Below are 16,670 nucleotides of genomic sequence, written 5' to 3'. Positions count from 1 at the left end.
TTCTATAAAACACACCGGAGCAAAAGGCTAACCAGGGCAGTAGACCTAAAGTCACGATGCTAAAGCAGTGGGCAATTATTTCCGAGCAGAATCTCATTCTGAATTAAAAATCTTTCCCGTCGCCTTTATACTACGAATTCACTTGATATCGGTTTAATTAAGATACATTTTCTTACATTTGTACATCGATTATTTTTAATTAGTGGCGAAATTCAAATGGCCGTGTTGAACCATTTCATTACCACAAACAATAATCACCCATTCCGGAGAATGAAACAGCCCAAATGCTGTGTTTGTGAAATGCCATATCTCTGCTCTGAGCGTCTCTGGTCTCGGCGAGGGCCTCACTATCTCTTTCATTCATGGTGCAGCTGCGTTATGCACCCGTCAAACAAAACCTAGGATACATTATGCAACGCAATGATATAAACCTGCAGACGGCAAATACATTTTTTTCTCCCCAGTTAACCAAACGATCGGTGGGGATCCATTATATACTTTTGTCCTTATTACTCAGGAACGGCTCAATCTATTGTGTGACACATTCCCGTTACAATTAATGGCCTTCATCATCCGAACCATTTCCTCATTAAGACCTTTTGTTTCCAACTTTTTTGAAAAATAATTGATCAGCTTCAAACAGAGAAGGCTCATTACGAGCGATGTTTCGGATTGTGTACACCCATACTTAGCTTAGATTTCAATAAACAAATGCCGTTTTACAACGTTTTATTAATGCCTTTATTGCAAAGCTGATGCACGCTGCCAACACATAGATTACTTGAATAAAGAAATTATAGAGCTGATTGCAAGTGAGCAGTTAACACCTGCTCTGTAAACGCTATTGTGAGGCTAAACTGAAATTCTCGCCGCACCCGCCCCTACCCCCACCTGCATCTCCATCTCGCTAATAAATTCATAAAAAAATAAACGATGACTGTCAACGTCAAGACTATCTGAATGATATAGAGAATTTATGCGTGTGAGTCCAAATGGGCAATGTGTAGATAACTCCGGTGGTTAGTCAATAATCAAGCTACATCCCACTTGAAGGCCTAGATTAGATTTAAGGTGCAACAGCCTACAGTTTAATCCACCAGGAAAATTAATGTGCTCATATCACGTGTACGTGTGCACATATAAACAAACGTACGTATGATATATGTGCATGTTGTGCTCAACTCTAAGCAGGACGAAAGCCAACCCGATGTAGAACTTCAGTTTCAACACACAATACAAACTAACATATTGTTATGGATTATGGAGAACAATGTCGGTTTTTAACAACCGCGTAGCATTTTACTATTTAATTTAAATGACCATTTACATAAATCAGCATTGCATATAATAATTCTCACCATCTAAAAAATGAAAGGCGTGCATTGAAATATACCAGGATATTAATAGTGATGAAATGCCGATTCTAATTATTGTGATGCTAATTACGGAATGGGCTCAGAGTAATGTCCCCCCACCACTACCCCAGCGTGCTGGAGGTGCCCCAGTCCCTATTGTATAACTGAAGTGACGGCTAGGTTATTACTATTGCTTGGTCCAGTGCATCTGCAGCAGGTAAGCCTTTATTTCACACTGCGGCAAGAGAGGCCGCATATATCATTGTCAGTTTATTTAGTTATTCATCGAACATTAACCAGGATTTAATGAAAATTTTAAAGAGCAGAATTTTATTGCACCGTGAACGTACACAATGACTTGGTAACAAATTGCCACCTGATTCTATTTACTATTAACCGCATATGACCTCTTGCTCCTATAGGGTGAACTACGGCGTGGTGTTAAAATGGCGATTCTAATTATTCATTTCTAATTGCACAGAGATAAGCGGCCACGCATAAAGACAGAATGGAAAATAATATTTTAGCTTTCCATCTTCATTTTGCTTGTTTCCTTGTTTTACTCCGTGGTGATTGTATGGAATAATGATTGTGCAATATAATGAACGAAAGGTCGGGCATATTTTGAGATCATATTACTGCTCAACATTGAAAATTAACTGATCTCTCCTTTTGTATATGTAACGTTTCTACCTAATTGACAATTTCCACCTGAAAGCCGGGGAACCTCTCTGAAATAATTCTTCCTCCATCATCTCTGCAAAAGATCGATGCAGAAATAAATTTCTGTTTAGGGTTGGATACGCTTACTGTAAGTGCACCTGCATATAACTCGTCAAGTACCACTACAATCGTTGGCCTATAAATTATGAGGCTAGAGGGGTTTGGCTGGTCACTCCCATGTAGTAATGTTGTCATTATATTTAAAAATAAGTTTATATCTGAAACAACTACACAGGTTAGGATATGTCGCAGAGAAAAGAACAACCAAAGCAACCTCGGAATCTCCGCCCCCAAACATCCATTTAACCTTAGCTCGTGATTCCTTCGAATTCTGGGCCTTAATAACGCAATGCTATATTAAAGTGCTAATTATTATTTCCGGAAGCAAATGGCCTTTGTTTAAGGGGAAATGCTGTAAGCAGAGTCACAGCGGTTATGTTTATTTAACGACAATGCGAAGATACGTGACTGATTAGCTACCAAGTACCGACCAATAGTTCGGTTTTCACCAAATAAATCAGCGAAAGATCAAATCAACTGCGTCGTGGCTGACAAGAAGATACCTCAGAAACATTTAAACCCAGAGATTCACGGAGGGAAAGGGGGCGCCGCTCAAAATCCAATTAAAATAAATACAAAACAAAGAAATCCGTGAGTAAGTTCCCCTTCCAATTAGTTAAGTACCAAGATAAATGGTACAATTTCATAATACGGCCTACAGATGACTTGAAAAAGGTTCCGAGAATGTACGAATGTTACACAGAATTTAACTATGAAACCATATATATTTCTCAAATAACACTATCTAAATATTTTAAATATTAGTAGGTTATAAAATCAAACAAAGCATTACAATGCACAGAAAAGCCTAAATGCAATTCTATGATTATGAGAAGAACATATTACTTAGTAAACGATAGAACAGTAAAATAATTACAACTACAAATAGCTAAATAGAAATAGACATGGCCTTAGTTAAGATACTTTGCATTGTAAACACACTACCTTTTAATCTGGTTCTCGTCCGAAGATAAAACATGCTCAATTTATCTGCAATATTGCAATTTTACAGAAGTTAACTTTAAAAGGGGGGGGGGAGTTTAATTTTTATAGACGGGTTTGGATTCAACCAGCGAAGGTGCTTTAAAGAGACTTGAGCCACCGACGGCGACCCGGATTGAATTAAAACAAAAACTATTGTTTCAGTTTTTCTCTCGGCCGGTGCTTACCCTCAGGAAACACAGCCCTCATTTTGAGGTAACTGGTCGTCAGTCTGATGATCGACGCTTTGTCCAGCTGAGAGGTGATAGCCGAGGGTAGAGGCAGTAACTTAGCCAGCTCGTAAAATTCCCCATTTTCCTTTTCTCTTCTCGTCTTCGCGGCATTTTTGGATTTTTCCTTCATCTCGTCTATTGCACCGGAGTATTACTGACATAATAAATGCAATTTTTCCGGAGCATCAGAAACATTCGTTAGGTTTTTATTGTTTTGTTTCTGCTTGTCCGAGTAATTTTGTTTTCCTTTCGCAATGCAGTAGTCGAAAGTATCACTTAAGGCATTTTAATATAGATTAGTGGCGATTTCTCCTACTCTGTATACTTGGCAGTTTTACCGAGGCGGAGAACCGTGTCCTCTGGTGTCCGCTTTCTCCCGGCGGCTGTGACCGCATTCAGCTTCCAGTTTCAGGGCTGGTTCCACTGAAGTGGCTGCACTTGCTTAGGATTCAGACACCGTGGACTCTGACCCATACCCCCACCCCACATCCCCCTTTCTTCGGCCTTTTATCCTGGACTTCGTTCCTCCGGCACAACTTATGCCCAGTCACTGTGTGTGTCTGTGAGTGTGTGTGTGTGTGTGTGTGTCTGTGAGTGTGTGTGTGTGTGTGTGTGAGTGTGTGTGTGTGTGTGTGTGTGTGTGTGTGTGTGTGTGTGTGTGTGTGTGTGTGTGTGTTTCTCTCCCCTCAGTTCGGGCTTCTATTTGCCACCTGCTCCGACCCCACGTTTCACACGAAGGACCGCGGGTGCTTCTCGGAGATGAGATCGCCCCTATTAGTTCAGTGATTGAATTCGTTCAGATCGGTTGGCAGCCGATTCACCATCAGCCCTAATACAAGGGCTCCTAAATTCTACTGCGGATAAATCGGCTGCTGTATCTTTAGGGGTGTGGGGGGGTTGGTGGCAGTAGGGGGTGGGGATGTCAATTACGATGCTCTTTTCTTTTTCCTGCGGAAATGATTCGAATTCAGGCTACCATCATCCTCTCCGCTGTGATTCGTATCGACTCCGTAACCACCCTCGGGTGTTGTTGACCAGACCAGTTTGGCAATGTACCCCCACTCTCTGGGGTTCGTACCGACTCTTTCACAGGGTGCTGAACTTCCCCTGTGTCTTCTACCGCCGGAGTGGGTCTTGTTAACTCTGTGCTGGTCTGTTGTCATTTGAGAAGCGCAGAAGCGCAGAACCCATCTCAGTTCCAAGCGGCGGTTCACGATTCTGTGTGTTTCACGCGAAAGCGGGTCAGATCCCCCACGTCAGTTCCAGGTTACGTGCATATCCTCTTGCTTTCAGTTCAGATCCTTAATGATGAGCAACTGCTCAGAGTGTCGTGATTTCCCCCACTTTCTCTAACGTTGTCTCTGTTGCATCCCGGTGCTCCACATAACTACTTACGGGAGAGTTAAAGTCAGCGCCAGATTCGCAGCGTGTCCTCAAAAGCTCTTCACTCCCACGCGCACTCTGTCTAACTTAGGCGGGCGTAAGCACTCTTGATCAACCACTACTCCACTGCCACAAATTTAATCTTCACCTACCACCCCACCCCACCCCCTACTCCATGGCTGCTTCATTCTGGTTCACTCACCTAAGAAGCAAATCACGCGTGTACTCTAAGTTAATTAATTTGTCGATTGGCTCATTCACTTCCCACTGTCTCACTGTTTCATTCACCGTACGTCAGATTGACTGCCACTCCTCTGCATAGTCCTGCTTATCCATCCACTGACCGCCTCTCTCTCATTGTCCCACTCACTATCTCACTGTTTCACTCAATCACTACCTCGCTAGTTCAAAATCCCATTCACTCTGTCTCTCTCGCCCACTCTCCTTCACGAATTAGTTATTAGTTCATAGTCTCACCGGCGCATCATTTCATCCACCCGGTTTCACTCACTGCGTCCCAATCAATATGTAATATGGTCTCTTTTATACTCTTCACACAATTTCATCTTTACTCTGCGCTCTTGCCTCATTATCTCATCTCTTGACTATCACATTCCCTTATTGGCCGGTCCATGCGCTAATTCACTTCTTGTTCCACTCAAAGACTGATTCTTCATGCCCCACTCACCCACTTGGAATGAAAAATAATCAAGAGCCAAGATTTGGCGACATCTAATCAGATTGAGGAAGACAGTGTGCGCAGGCGTTTTTCCACCGAAGAGTAGAGTGACAGGAAGGTTCAAGTTCAGAAAGTTTAGCACCTTTGTGCCATTGTCCTGTTATAGTCGCAATGTTGTATTTTCCGTGCATCCCTTGTTAATCCTAACTCTTAGTGTTCGCCATTATATCAGCTTGACCTGCTTTCATCTGAATTCGTATTTTGGACATACTATATCATAGCTGGGAAAAATCTCTCGTTCGGCCACTCTGCGTTAGTTCGTGTTGTTTTGGGGTAAGTGAGCGAGTGATGTCGAGAGGAAGACCAACGCAGGACCACCTGACTGAAATGGTTCCATCTATATGGCGCCAAATGTCATACTACTTATGAATGTTTCCACTGACAGAGTTACAAAACACTGTGACTTTCATCACTAAATTAAACTTTCAACTCCAACATTTGGATCGCAACCGTCACTATCATATCCTAAACTGGCGACAGCTAGTATAAACTTAATTCATATTATAATACCGGATCGTAAGGTACCACCTATTCCATTGAAGTTACCTGATCAACCGAGTTGGAGCTACTGTTGTGTGGTCATTTATGCTATATTTGGGTGTGATATTGTAACCATGCGGGGTTACAAATCTGATGTTGTTACATTGAACTCATAGCAATGACATCATTTTGTAGTTATCTAGCGGGTACATCACATATATGACGTTGGCGTCTTATTTTATTGACATGTTTTAGTTAGAGTCTGACATTCTAATACCGTTCCTATTAGGCCGGCGTTATTACATTACGTTCCTTTTATGAAACTACGTGACTCGCAAGAATTATATTGTGGTGTATCGCTAACTGCTACATTAAACTCAACTGACTTTCGATTATGTGTGGTCGGCATATCCATTGAAATTATGTGATTGGTGTTATTGCATTGTCTGATATATTGCAGCTCTATGATTGACGTTATATTAAACATACACGTAACTAATTATACTTCAGCAATATGACTAACTGTGCGTGTGATTATATGACAAACACAATTATATTTTAGTTAGATACTTCACATTATTGTACTATAGTTAGTAAGTTGATATTATAGGGTAGTTGGATAATGCACAACACATTTTAATTATTATATCGTATTAGTATCGCATATTAACACCATTTATATACCGCAGTTAAGGTGAATGTATGGGAAACTTGGCGATGCCAAGATTATTGATTTGGAACTCGCCGTATGTGGGGGGTTTTGAAAACAAGGATCAACTAATGTTTTCAAAATGGACTTTGTTAGGAGCTTAAGAGAGAATCGTTTACATGGCTATGAGAAAAAGCAGAGAAATGAGGTTGAAGGATCCTTCTCCTATTAAGTAGCAGCAGTGTAATAATTCATCAATTCTGTAAAGGGGCAAAGAGCCTTATTTTATCCATACTAATAACTGCAGAATATTTATACGACTGAATATTGTGTTTATATATGATTGATATTATTGTAGTTATCTGTCTGGGATCATTATGTCATTGTAAGTTAACATTATATACTGATTTGTTTTATGGCTAATATGAATGAATTATACTTTGTGATTGAGGTTATGTAACACCATGAATGATAGCAGTTCAAGTTGGGAAGAGTATGAAATCTTTGGCTTTATATACAGACAAAAGAAGCAATGTTTAACATTATGCATCATTGGTTAGGGCCCATCTGAGGTACTCTAGTCAGTTTTGGATTGTTCCATTTAGAAAAGACTTTGGGGGCACAGGATAATATTTGGAAAAAAAAGAAAAAAATCGTGGAATTCAATGAGAAAAACAGCATTGATATCTTGAGGATGGATAAATATGATTATAGATTTAACAAAAGGGTTCCAAAACCAATTGACTCTGATAACATAAAACAATAGTTTAAAAGTGAATGATGTACACTGTATTGAAGGACTATTATCAGTAAAATTTATTACTGCGGTATTAGGACAGGTCTGTCCCCTGCTCTTTCAAGCACGTTTTAAGTAGTACACACAAAATGCTGGAGAAACTCAGCAGGTCAGGCAGCATCTTTAGAACAGAGTAAACAGTCGATGTTTTGGGCCAAGACCATTCATTAGGGTCTTGGCCTGAAACGTCAACTATTTACTCTTCTCCATAGATGCTGCCTGGCCTACTGAGTTCCTCCAGCATTTTGTGCATCTTACTTTGATTTCCAACATTTGCAGATTTTCTCTTGTTTGTGAAGATTTAAGTAGATTCTCTGCAGAGGTGAGGATGGGACAAATGCAGATTCAGATTCAGATTTATTTATTGCACGTACATTGAAACATACAGTGAAATGCATCCGAGAATGTGCAGGAGGAAGCCCACAAGTGTCATCACATATTCCAGTGCCAACATAATACGCCTATAGTGTTTATCAGAACAACACGAGCAGCACGAGCAGCAGCAGCAAAAACATCAAGAACAAAACTAAAGAACAACAGCAAGGCAAGGAGAGAATCCGAGAACTGGAGCTAAGGCGGCTGAAGGCAGATTCTCCAACGAATCTGCACATTAAACAGGATGGGCAAAAAGTCAGCACAGAGATCTCACAAGGCCTTTTAAAAGTAAGAATGGGCTAGGCCTTGGAGAAATGTAAAAGCAGAAGGAGAATTGAAGAATAAATGTAGGTAGGCAATCCTGTGAATGCACAGGAATCCGAGAAGCAAGTAAAGCGGAGAAGTTAATGAGAGAAGGCAGAGAGTTGATGGAAGTGCCAAAGTTCTAAGTTCAAACAAAATGTATTATGTCACCACATGCAACCCTGATGTTCATTTCCTTGTGGGCATTCACAGTATATACAAGAAACACACTAGAAATAATGAAAGACCACCCCCAACAGGGCGGACAAATAATCAATGTGAAAAAGACAACAAACTGCAAAAACAAAAAGAAAGAAGAAATAACAACAACAAACAAACAAATAAATAAATAACTATAAATATAGAGAACAGGAGATGAAGAGTCCGTGAAAGTGAGTCCTTAGTTTGTGGGAACAGCTCAGTGATAGGTTGTGCGACTGGTGATGAAATGAAGATGATTTACTTCACTCAATAACATGTTATTGTCTGGAATATGCCACCTGAAATGGTGGTTGAAATAGATTCACTAATAATGCTCAGAAAGTAGTTCAATTAAACCTAGAAGTGAAAATCTTTCAGTGTTGTGGTGAAAGGGTGAAGAATCGGAGGCATTTTTAGCTTAGATGCAAATAGGATGGGTTGTTCTGCCTCCTTAGTTGCATCATGTTATGATTCCATATTAAAATATTGAGAATTACTATATTGATGTTAGTCTATACATTAATATTTCTGCCATATGTTTGGAATTCTGTGTTGCAAATAAACCCTAAACATTCTCAATTTCAATCACTTTTCTTGTACTTTCTTGTTCTGAGACATTGATTCATATCAAAGGTTATGGGTTTATCAATGATTATGAGGAGAAGGCTGGAAAATGGGATTGAGAGAGATGATAAAACAGCCATGATAGAATTGAAGAGCACATTCGATGGGTCGATGGGCTATTATGTCTTATGTTATTATGAACTCTCAGATATCAACCTCACCACCCCCACCCCGCATGATCAAATCCTTGGATGGTTTCCTGTATTAATGATACCAAATAAATGTCACAGAAAATAGTATACAGTGGTAGGATAACAAATGTTGGATTTTTGAAGATATCAGTGTTTAGTTCTTCAGGAATCTTTGCTATGTTATCAAAAGGTGGATTATAACAAAGGTTGCAACACGTGAAGACAGGGGGCCGATGGTAGGATAGGTTATACATGGTTATCAAACAGAAACCTAAACACAGGAGAAGTTGAGAATAATTAATATAACTGGCTGAAGTGGTGTTCCAGACGGATTAAACCCGAGTTCTGCTTTAATGCTGTTTAATATTTATATAATGGTTAAATGTGAGAACTGGAACTATTATTTCCAAATTTCCTGGCTATAGAGAATTGGGAATCAAAATTACTACCAATGAGGACTGTGACAGACCGCAGGAAGTCAAGACATTTCTCTTTGCACAATGGGTACACACAGAAATCAGCATGGATATATGTGTACTGATCTAATTGGTAAAAGGAACAAGGGCTCCACATAAGAAATAAGTAGTTAAGTCCGTTAAAGGATGGATATGAGGGCGGTGTAATAAAAATAAGCAAAGACTGTAATGCAGACTTATAACTCCCAGAAAAAGTGAACAGTTGTGCTAAACGTACAAAGCATTTGCTTTGATCTGACTTGGAACAATCCTGCATTCCATACTATTTAAGAAAAAATGCTACAGGGGTACTAGGGTAGATGTAAAAACAATTTAATAAAAAAAAGAATGGTTAAATGGGCTCTAGAAAAAGAGGAATGAAATGTAATGATTCAAAAATAGTAGGATGAAAGAAGGGTTCTCTATTAATTCTGGCAGGGCTGTGTGATCTCTAGCATAGGGATTAGCATAATGCTATCACAATGCCATCTACCCGGTTTGAATTCCTTCGCTGTGGACCCAGGTTGAAGTCCTTCACTGTGTGCAAGGATTTTGTACGTCCTCCCCGTTATGCGTTGGTTTCCTCCGGGTGCTCCAGTTTCCTCCCACATTCCAGAGGCGTATGGGGCTAGTAGGTTAACTGGTCACATGGGTGTAATTCTGCAGCCGGAAGAGCCCATCAACATACTGTATCTCTAAAAAAAAAGGTGATTAAGAAAGGCAAGGATAAAATCGAGGAGGGTTGAATTAAGACTAAGGATCTGCAAGGCTTATTGGTTTGAATGTCATGTTGTCCCAACCATACAGTAAAAAACAGCAAATTATGAAAATCTGAAATGAAAGGTGGTAATACTCAGTAGGTTTTGCACTCCCTGTTTTGGTACCTTAGATGCCATATAAGGCTTGTGTAAGGCAAATGTAAGCTTTATATTATTAATTAACTGATTGCCTAAATTATAGTGCAGCAAGATAACAGGGATAGTACCATTGCATGACTATCATTGTTTTAGTAGAATGATCTGGTTGTTTATATAAGGCCACTTTCTGGTGTGATATTATGCCTTCTATCCGGTGCTTTTCGATTATTCATTATTATTTTTGTTAACCGCAAAACCAAATGATTACTATCGAATGTGAATTCCAAGTGACAGACTATACACTCTGTAGCCACTATATATACACTTCATAGAAAGTATACATTCTATACTTAATAGAGTAGCCACTGTGTGTATGTTCGTGGTCTTCTGCTGCTGTAGCCCATCTACTTCAAAGTTCGACATGTTGTGCATACAGAAATGATCTTCTTCATTGTTGTAAGATGTGGTTATTTGAGCTACTGTGATCTTCCTGTCAGCTTGAACCAGTCTGGTTATTCTACTTTGACCTCCCTCATTAACGAGGCGTTTTCACCCACAGACCAGCCGCTCACTGCATGATTTGTGTGTGTGTTTTTTACCCTCGCAGCATTCTCTGTAAGCTGTTGAGACTGTTGTGCGTGAAAATCCCAGGATGTTAGCAGTTCCTGAGATACTCAGACCACCCCGTCTGGCACCAATCATTTCACCGTCAAAGTCACTTAGATCAGATTTCTTCCCCTCGCTGATAGTTGGTCTGAACAACAACTGAACGTCTCGACCGTGTCTGCATGCTTTTCTGCATGAGTTGCTGCCATATGATTGGTCGATTATGCATTTTCATTAACGAGCAGGTGTACAGGTGTACCTAATAAAGTGGCCACTGGTTGCAGGTGTGAAAGAGACTTCGGCACAATCGTTTGGTAGCGATGAGAAGACAAAGAAAGTTGCAACCTGATGCAGTTTTTTTTTAGTTTTCGAGAGCAGATCTCACCCTCGAGGTCAGACTATTTGAATATCTTGGAGTAATTCATTCCAGAAGTACATCTGCATGACCCAGGATTACGCAATCTTCTACCAATGTCGTTGCATAATAATGTTACATTTTGTTTTAAAACGTACTGGATATCAGAAAATAAAAACTGCTATATTTCTACATGGTAGTAAACATACATATGCCAAATATGTTGTATTACCATCAATGTTTCGGCTCAGCAATATTACAAGAGGAAATGAGCAGGCTAACATTTGAACTGCATCTGATATAAATACTGTACTATAAAAATCAAAATGAGATTTAGTAAATAAAAACAGAATTCTGGCTGAAAATGTTATAACGTTGCTATGTTACCACGCCGGTCGGTCGAAAACAATGCTAACTCCTATTTGGCAGATGTTTTGGTTCCACTGTCCACATTTGTGCTTTGAGTTAAATATCAAAGTGCATAAGGAACTGGGTTTATCAGATTGAGATAGACTTGCTACCCAAGTCTATCAAATGCTATCGGTAAATTCCAATTTGCTTTATACAATGCGTTCGTATTGTATACGAACAATAGTACACGCACTATTACTTATTCAGCCTTATTCAGGTAGTGTACCAATATGAGCATGCGTTCTAAAGTTGTAATTCTAAATCCGATCAATTTACCTTTTCATTTTGTCTGCCCCATTCGAATAACCGCACACTCCTTCCACGTGTACAATATGAAAACAACACGTAGGAAATTATTTTCCAGGTTTAAAATCATAAAGGGCAAAATTAATTAAATAATGTGGCAGTCCGGTACTACGTCAATCGTTTTCGTATGTTTGTCGCTAGAATAAATTCCCGTTTTATTTGTAATTACAAAATCGCATTGATATAATCTTATAATATTATGAATATGTAATAAAAGTAGAATATATTGGTCAGTAGGTCAGGCAGCTTCGATGAGGAGGGAAACATTGTCAACATCTGAGTTCGAGGATCTTTCTTTTGATGGCGTTTGATCTGCTGAGTGTTTCAAAAGAATTTCTCGTTTAGCTTCGGATTTCCAGACTCTGCGGCTTTTGCTCCAAAGGATATATAACGTGTGCCCTCCAGAAACACCCGAAAGTACGTTGCGAGAGCACATGCTGCTTGTTTAATATGAACTACTATATACAAAATTATTTGTTTCTATTATCTCTCCATATTTTTCTTTATCTATCAATAAACGTGTTTTCATATCTGCCTCAAAAGAGCTTATTTTCTACCCTCTTCCCATTAAGGAAGAAATACAAATCTGTTTCTAAACTTGCGGCTTATTTAATGAGAAAATAACATGCTACGGGGAATAGCATATCACTTTGGAAGAACCAGTTCAGCTACAATGGGCCGAACAGCCTCGTTCTGTATTAACACTTTAGGAAAAATCCCATTATCCACAGATTTCTACAATTGCCGTTTTACCTCATTTAAGAAAAAAAATCAGTGGTATATTCATATATGGGGCCTCTCTGCAAAAGGGAAATTCCTGTTGAATTAATGTGGCCTCTGGGGTAATACCCAATGCACCGCTCTGTTGCAAAGAATCACTAGCCGTGTTATAAAAATTACGTGCTCGATTGATGCCATTCGATCATTTAATACGCACTTCAATTTATAAATACTTCGCCGCGGAGATTATTTTATGTAATTAATGGGGATTATCCTTGGCGCAGTTTTAAACGCTAATTGTGAGCTAACATAATTTTCAGCAATACTCAATGTGCGCAGATTACGGTCTCTTGCGGTAAAACCATTTATACGGTAAAACTCCATCTGCCATTCTTAACTTCCAGATGAATTATTTGTCACATAAGGATCATGCCTTCCCACGCTCTGTGAGATTTAACCGGAGCGCTGAAATTGAATTTAACGGTGTGCGTCGACGCCCTAATTTTATATCGTATACACGCGTTATTAATGGAGTTGTACATGGCGCACAGGTTACACACGGATGTACTATAGTTTTGCCGACTCACTGTTACAGCGGAGATGTTGTCCGGATATTTTACAGAAGGAGCCGAACAGCTGAAGTAGGAAGAATAATCCCTGACAAAGGATGTTGTAAGAGACCAAAACCATTCAGCCAATACATCAAAACATTTACAGGGATCAAAATACTACAGTGCTGCATTAATCAAAAGCCTTTTTTTAACTGTTTTCTTTTTAACTTTGACAAGGCGATCAAAATTTCAGTGAGGACTATAAATAAAAGTTTTTTTCCCCGCTGTAACCCCGCTGTAGCGTCGAGTAATTAAACGAATGGGTCGCTAGGCCGTTTCCTGAGTGAAGACAGTGATTTAGAAATACAAATCGGATAAATTGGGCTTTGATCGATATGCATTTTCGAATTCCGATAGTTTTAAAGAAACATCTTGATTTTTAAAAAGTAATCGAATCGGATTTATATTAAAATCATTTTTTACGAATGCAAACTTAGAAAGAAAAATAGATTAGTTAACGGCGAATAAAAGATGCTTATTTTTTTAAAGTGGGCTCATTAGTCTAGTCCTCAGCACTGGTCGACAGTTCGGATTAATTTGAACAGAATGTTTAAATAGCAACTCTGTTTTAGTGAACTATTTCGAGCTTCCCACGAGTGCGCGCTGCTGGAACCTATTCAGGAGCAAGTGGCCGAGAATACCTGGGCAATCTGCAGCTGTGTAGGGCTCTTGTGGACTAATCAGTTAACTTATTTATTTTGTTTCACTAGCTGCGATACTTAAGCTATCACTTTCTTACAGCCTGCCATCTCTGATGGATTAATGCAAGTAGATATAACAAAAAAAAACCTCCAGATGCTCGGCACAGTTGGTAAGGTTCTGAAAGCCTTTCAGTGCTTTCTGCGCTTGCATCGCTTCCCTGCTGAAATTTGAAGTTCATTACAGTGGGGCTAAGCACTATCTACATTGACCGAACATTCCCCGTTGACAGGCTTCCTCTCCAACGCATATTTGGCAAAGGACTTAGTTTACGTTTGTAAAATTTCAGAAATCAAATTCTCTAGCCAGTCTTAGTTTAGTACGTGCAATCCAGCTTTTTTGTTTGTCTTCTCTCTAAATGTTACACGTACTTTTATAATTATCATTCACAACACCACCACCCCCCCCCACCCCACCCCTCTCCTTTTGACCCAGGTCGCTCCACCGTCACCGTCACTTCACAGGCCCAAAATGGCGACAAGTAAATCTGATCTGTAGCATAGTTTCGAAATAACAATGTGGTTATTTGCTGCATCTGTGATTATACGACCATTTGTCTGTTTCAACGATCGAATGATTACAACGGAACATAGCCAGCCAAATAGACTAATTACACAGACTATGAAGGGATTACTGGATGAGTCACAATATGTATTACATAAGCGTGAATAAGATCAGGCGCTTTCAAAAATTGTACTGAGAGACATACATCACACGCCCATGTCGAATGGTGTTTGTGTATCCGCGGTGGGCTTTCTATTGAATGCTTGACATTTACACAACTCCAGGCACACAGTCGAATCCTAAGCCGAGTCCACACAATGCCGGGATAGAAATCTATTAATGAGACTTAGCCCAGATTTGATTGCAGACCCTGAATTTATACAGAATATAGGCGCTAACAGAAATTCTGGTTATTTTAACAGGAAGGTGAATTTCCATGCAGAAAAGTATTAAGTTGTTCCCTAACACGCATCCATCTGGTAAACGAATGTTAAACGGATACGTCTCAGCCCACCAACGTGAAAAAGTGCGAGAAATAAAAACGTTTAGCGTAACTAAACTTTAGAGTGTAAAAAGATACGTAGGAAGCATTTAGAAAAGCTATGCCTTAATAGGATGGGTGCCACGATTAGTGAAATCTCACTGCTGCGAGGTACATAGAATTCCCGTATGTTTGTAAAGAGAACAAGTAAACAATATGGGTCGGCAGTATTAAGTTTTGTGAAGGGACGATATTAATTGGTAGTGTAGGCTAGTGTAGATGCTGAAATTCGTAGCAAGAAAACAAATGTCTGCAGGCGATCTCAACGCGTCGAGCAGCATCTGAAGATGTAATGGAATTGTCGACGTTTCAGGTGGAAAACCTGCATTAGGACTTAATTGGTCAGCTTTCATTTTTTTCTTTCTCTCTGCAATTCACCCACTTCTTTCGACCTGGACAGCAAAAATGTTCTATCAACCCATCAAGCGATTGGTTTACTAGTGTAAATAAATGTTGCATCGGACATTTCGGAGGAGCGGCTGGGACTTCTGATTTATTTCCGTTCAAGCACCCCTGTAGTTTTGGGGTTATGAGCAGCAATGGCTCTTTCTGATGAAATGGTTTGGATCTGAAATGTTGAACCCTACTTATCTTTCCACAGATGCTGCTTCCGAACAGCATTAGCATTTTCAGCTTTTATTACATAATTCGAGAATTTCCGCTTTCAATATTTGAATGACAATTATAGGCATTTCCTAGTGGAATGCTGTCAGAGATGAGAAGCTAAGCAGCTTTAGGTATTTATAGCAATTTAAATGCGTAATTAAAGAAAATCAAACAGAACTAAGGCATGCTTCCTCTTTAACTTCCTGGCTAGTGAAATTAATGACTTAATAACAATTCATAAAATTAATTTGTAATTGTTTCAAATATATTTAAATGTTAAACACTGAAATAACTGGGGGTTCATTTATCTACAGCCAGTGATACTGTATGCACACAAATACTGAGAATCAAAGAGTTACACAGCAGGGAAAGAGGCTCATCTCACCCATGCCAACAAGTTGTCTACCTGGGCTAGTCCACTTTGCCTGGGTTTGGCCTACTCCCTAAACCTTTCCGATCATTAGATATGCTTTATCAACAGGCAGTTTGATTTGGTCCAGGGTACTTTGGTCAAAGTACGCAACAGATTCAGACCGGAGGCCATGCTAATTAGCTTAATAGCGATTGATGCAAGGGGACAAAGAGAATATCAGTTATATATATATATGTATCATATTGCATTCTAATTACATGAACCATTTTTCTTTCAAAATTATAAGAAAATATTCATGACACATTTAATTCACATTATCAAACCATTACCCAAATCTTATCCCCTGTTTGCTCAGTCATTATTTAAAATATATATATATATATATATAAATATAATGATATCGTGGATTCAAGTTTTATATTTAGTGCATTGGCACAGAACATAATTCACTCTTGAATTTATTACACCCAAGAGCAAGGAATGCTCAACAGATCTCACCACACATTCATCCAAACACTCACCCAAAAAGGTGAATTCCAGATGTGAGGAGAGAGTGAATGCCTTTGGAATTGGAATTGGAGTTGAAACCAGTA

General features: G+C 39.3%; 1 protein-coding gene across 2 annotated transcripts in view; it reads right to left on the bottom strand.

The window, feature by feature from the left end:
• Positions 1 to 4,878, bottom strand: part of LOC140727517 (single-minded homolog 2-like) — a 91,159-nt gene extending 86,281 nt beyond the window's left edge. The window contains exon 1 of one of the 2 annotated variants that reach the window (XM_073044919.1): positions 3,308 to 4,878. In XM_073044919.1, coding sequence (XP_072901020.1) covers positions 3,308 to 3,482 — 175 coding nt within the window. In that variant the 5' untranslated portion in view covers positions 3,483 to 4,878. Of the gene's footprint in view, positions 1 to 3,083 lie in introns of both variants that reach the window. The other variant, XM_073044920.1, reaches the window with a different exon arrangement.
• Between the last annotated feature and the right edge of the window lie 11,792 nt (positions 4,879 to 16,670).

The sequence above is a fragment of the Hemitrygon akajei genome, chromosome 5 (genome assembly GCF_048418815.1).
Source record: "Hemitrygon akajei chromosome 5, sHemAka1.3, whole genome shotgun sequence".
Lineage (NCBI taxonomy): Eukaryota > Metazoa > Chordata > Chondrichthyes > Myliobatiformes > Dasyatidae > Hemitrygon > Hemitrygon akajei.
Note: the sequence above shows the minus strand (reverse complement) of the source record. Positions and strands in the feature narration are given on the sequence as shown.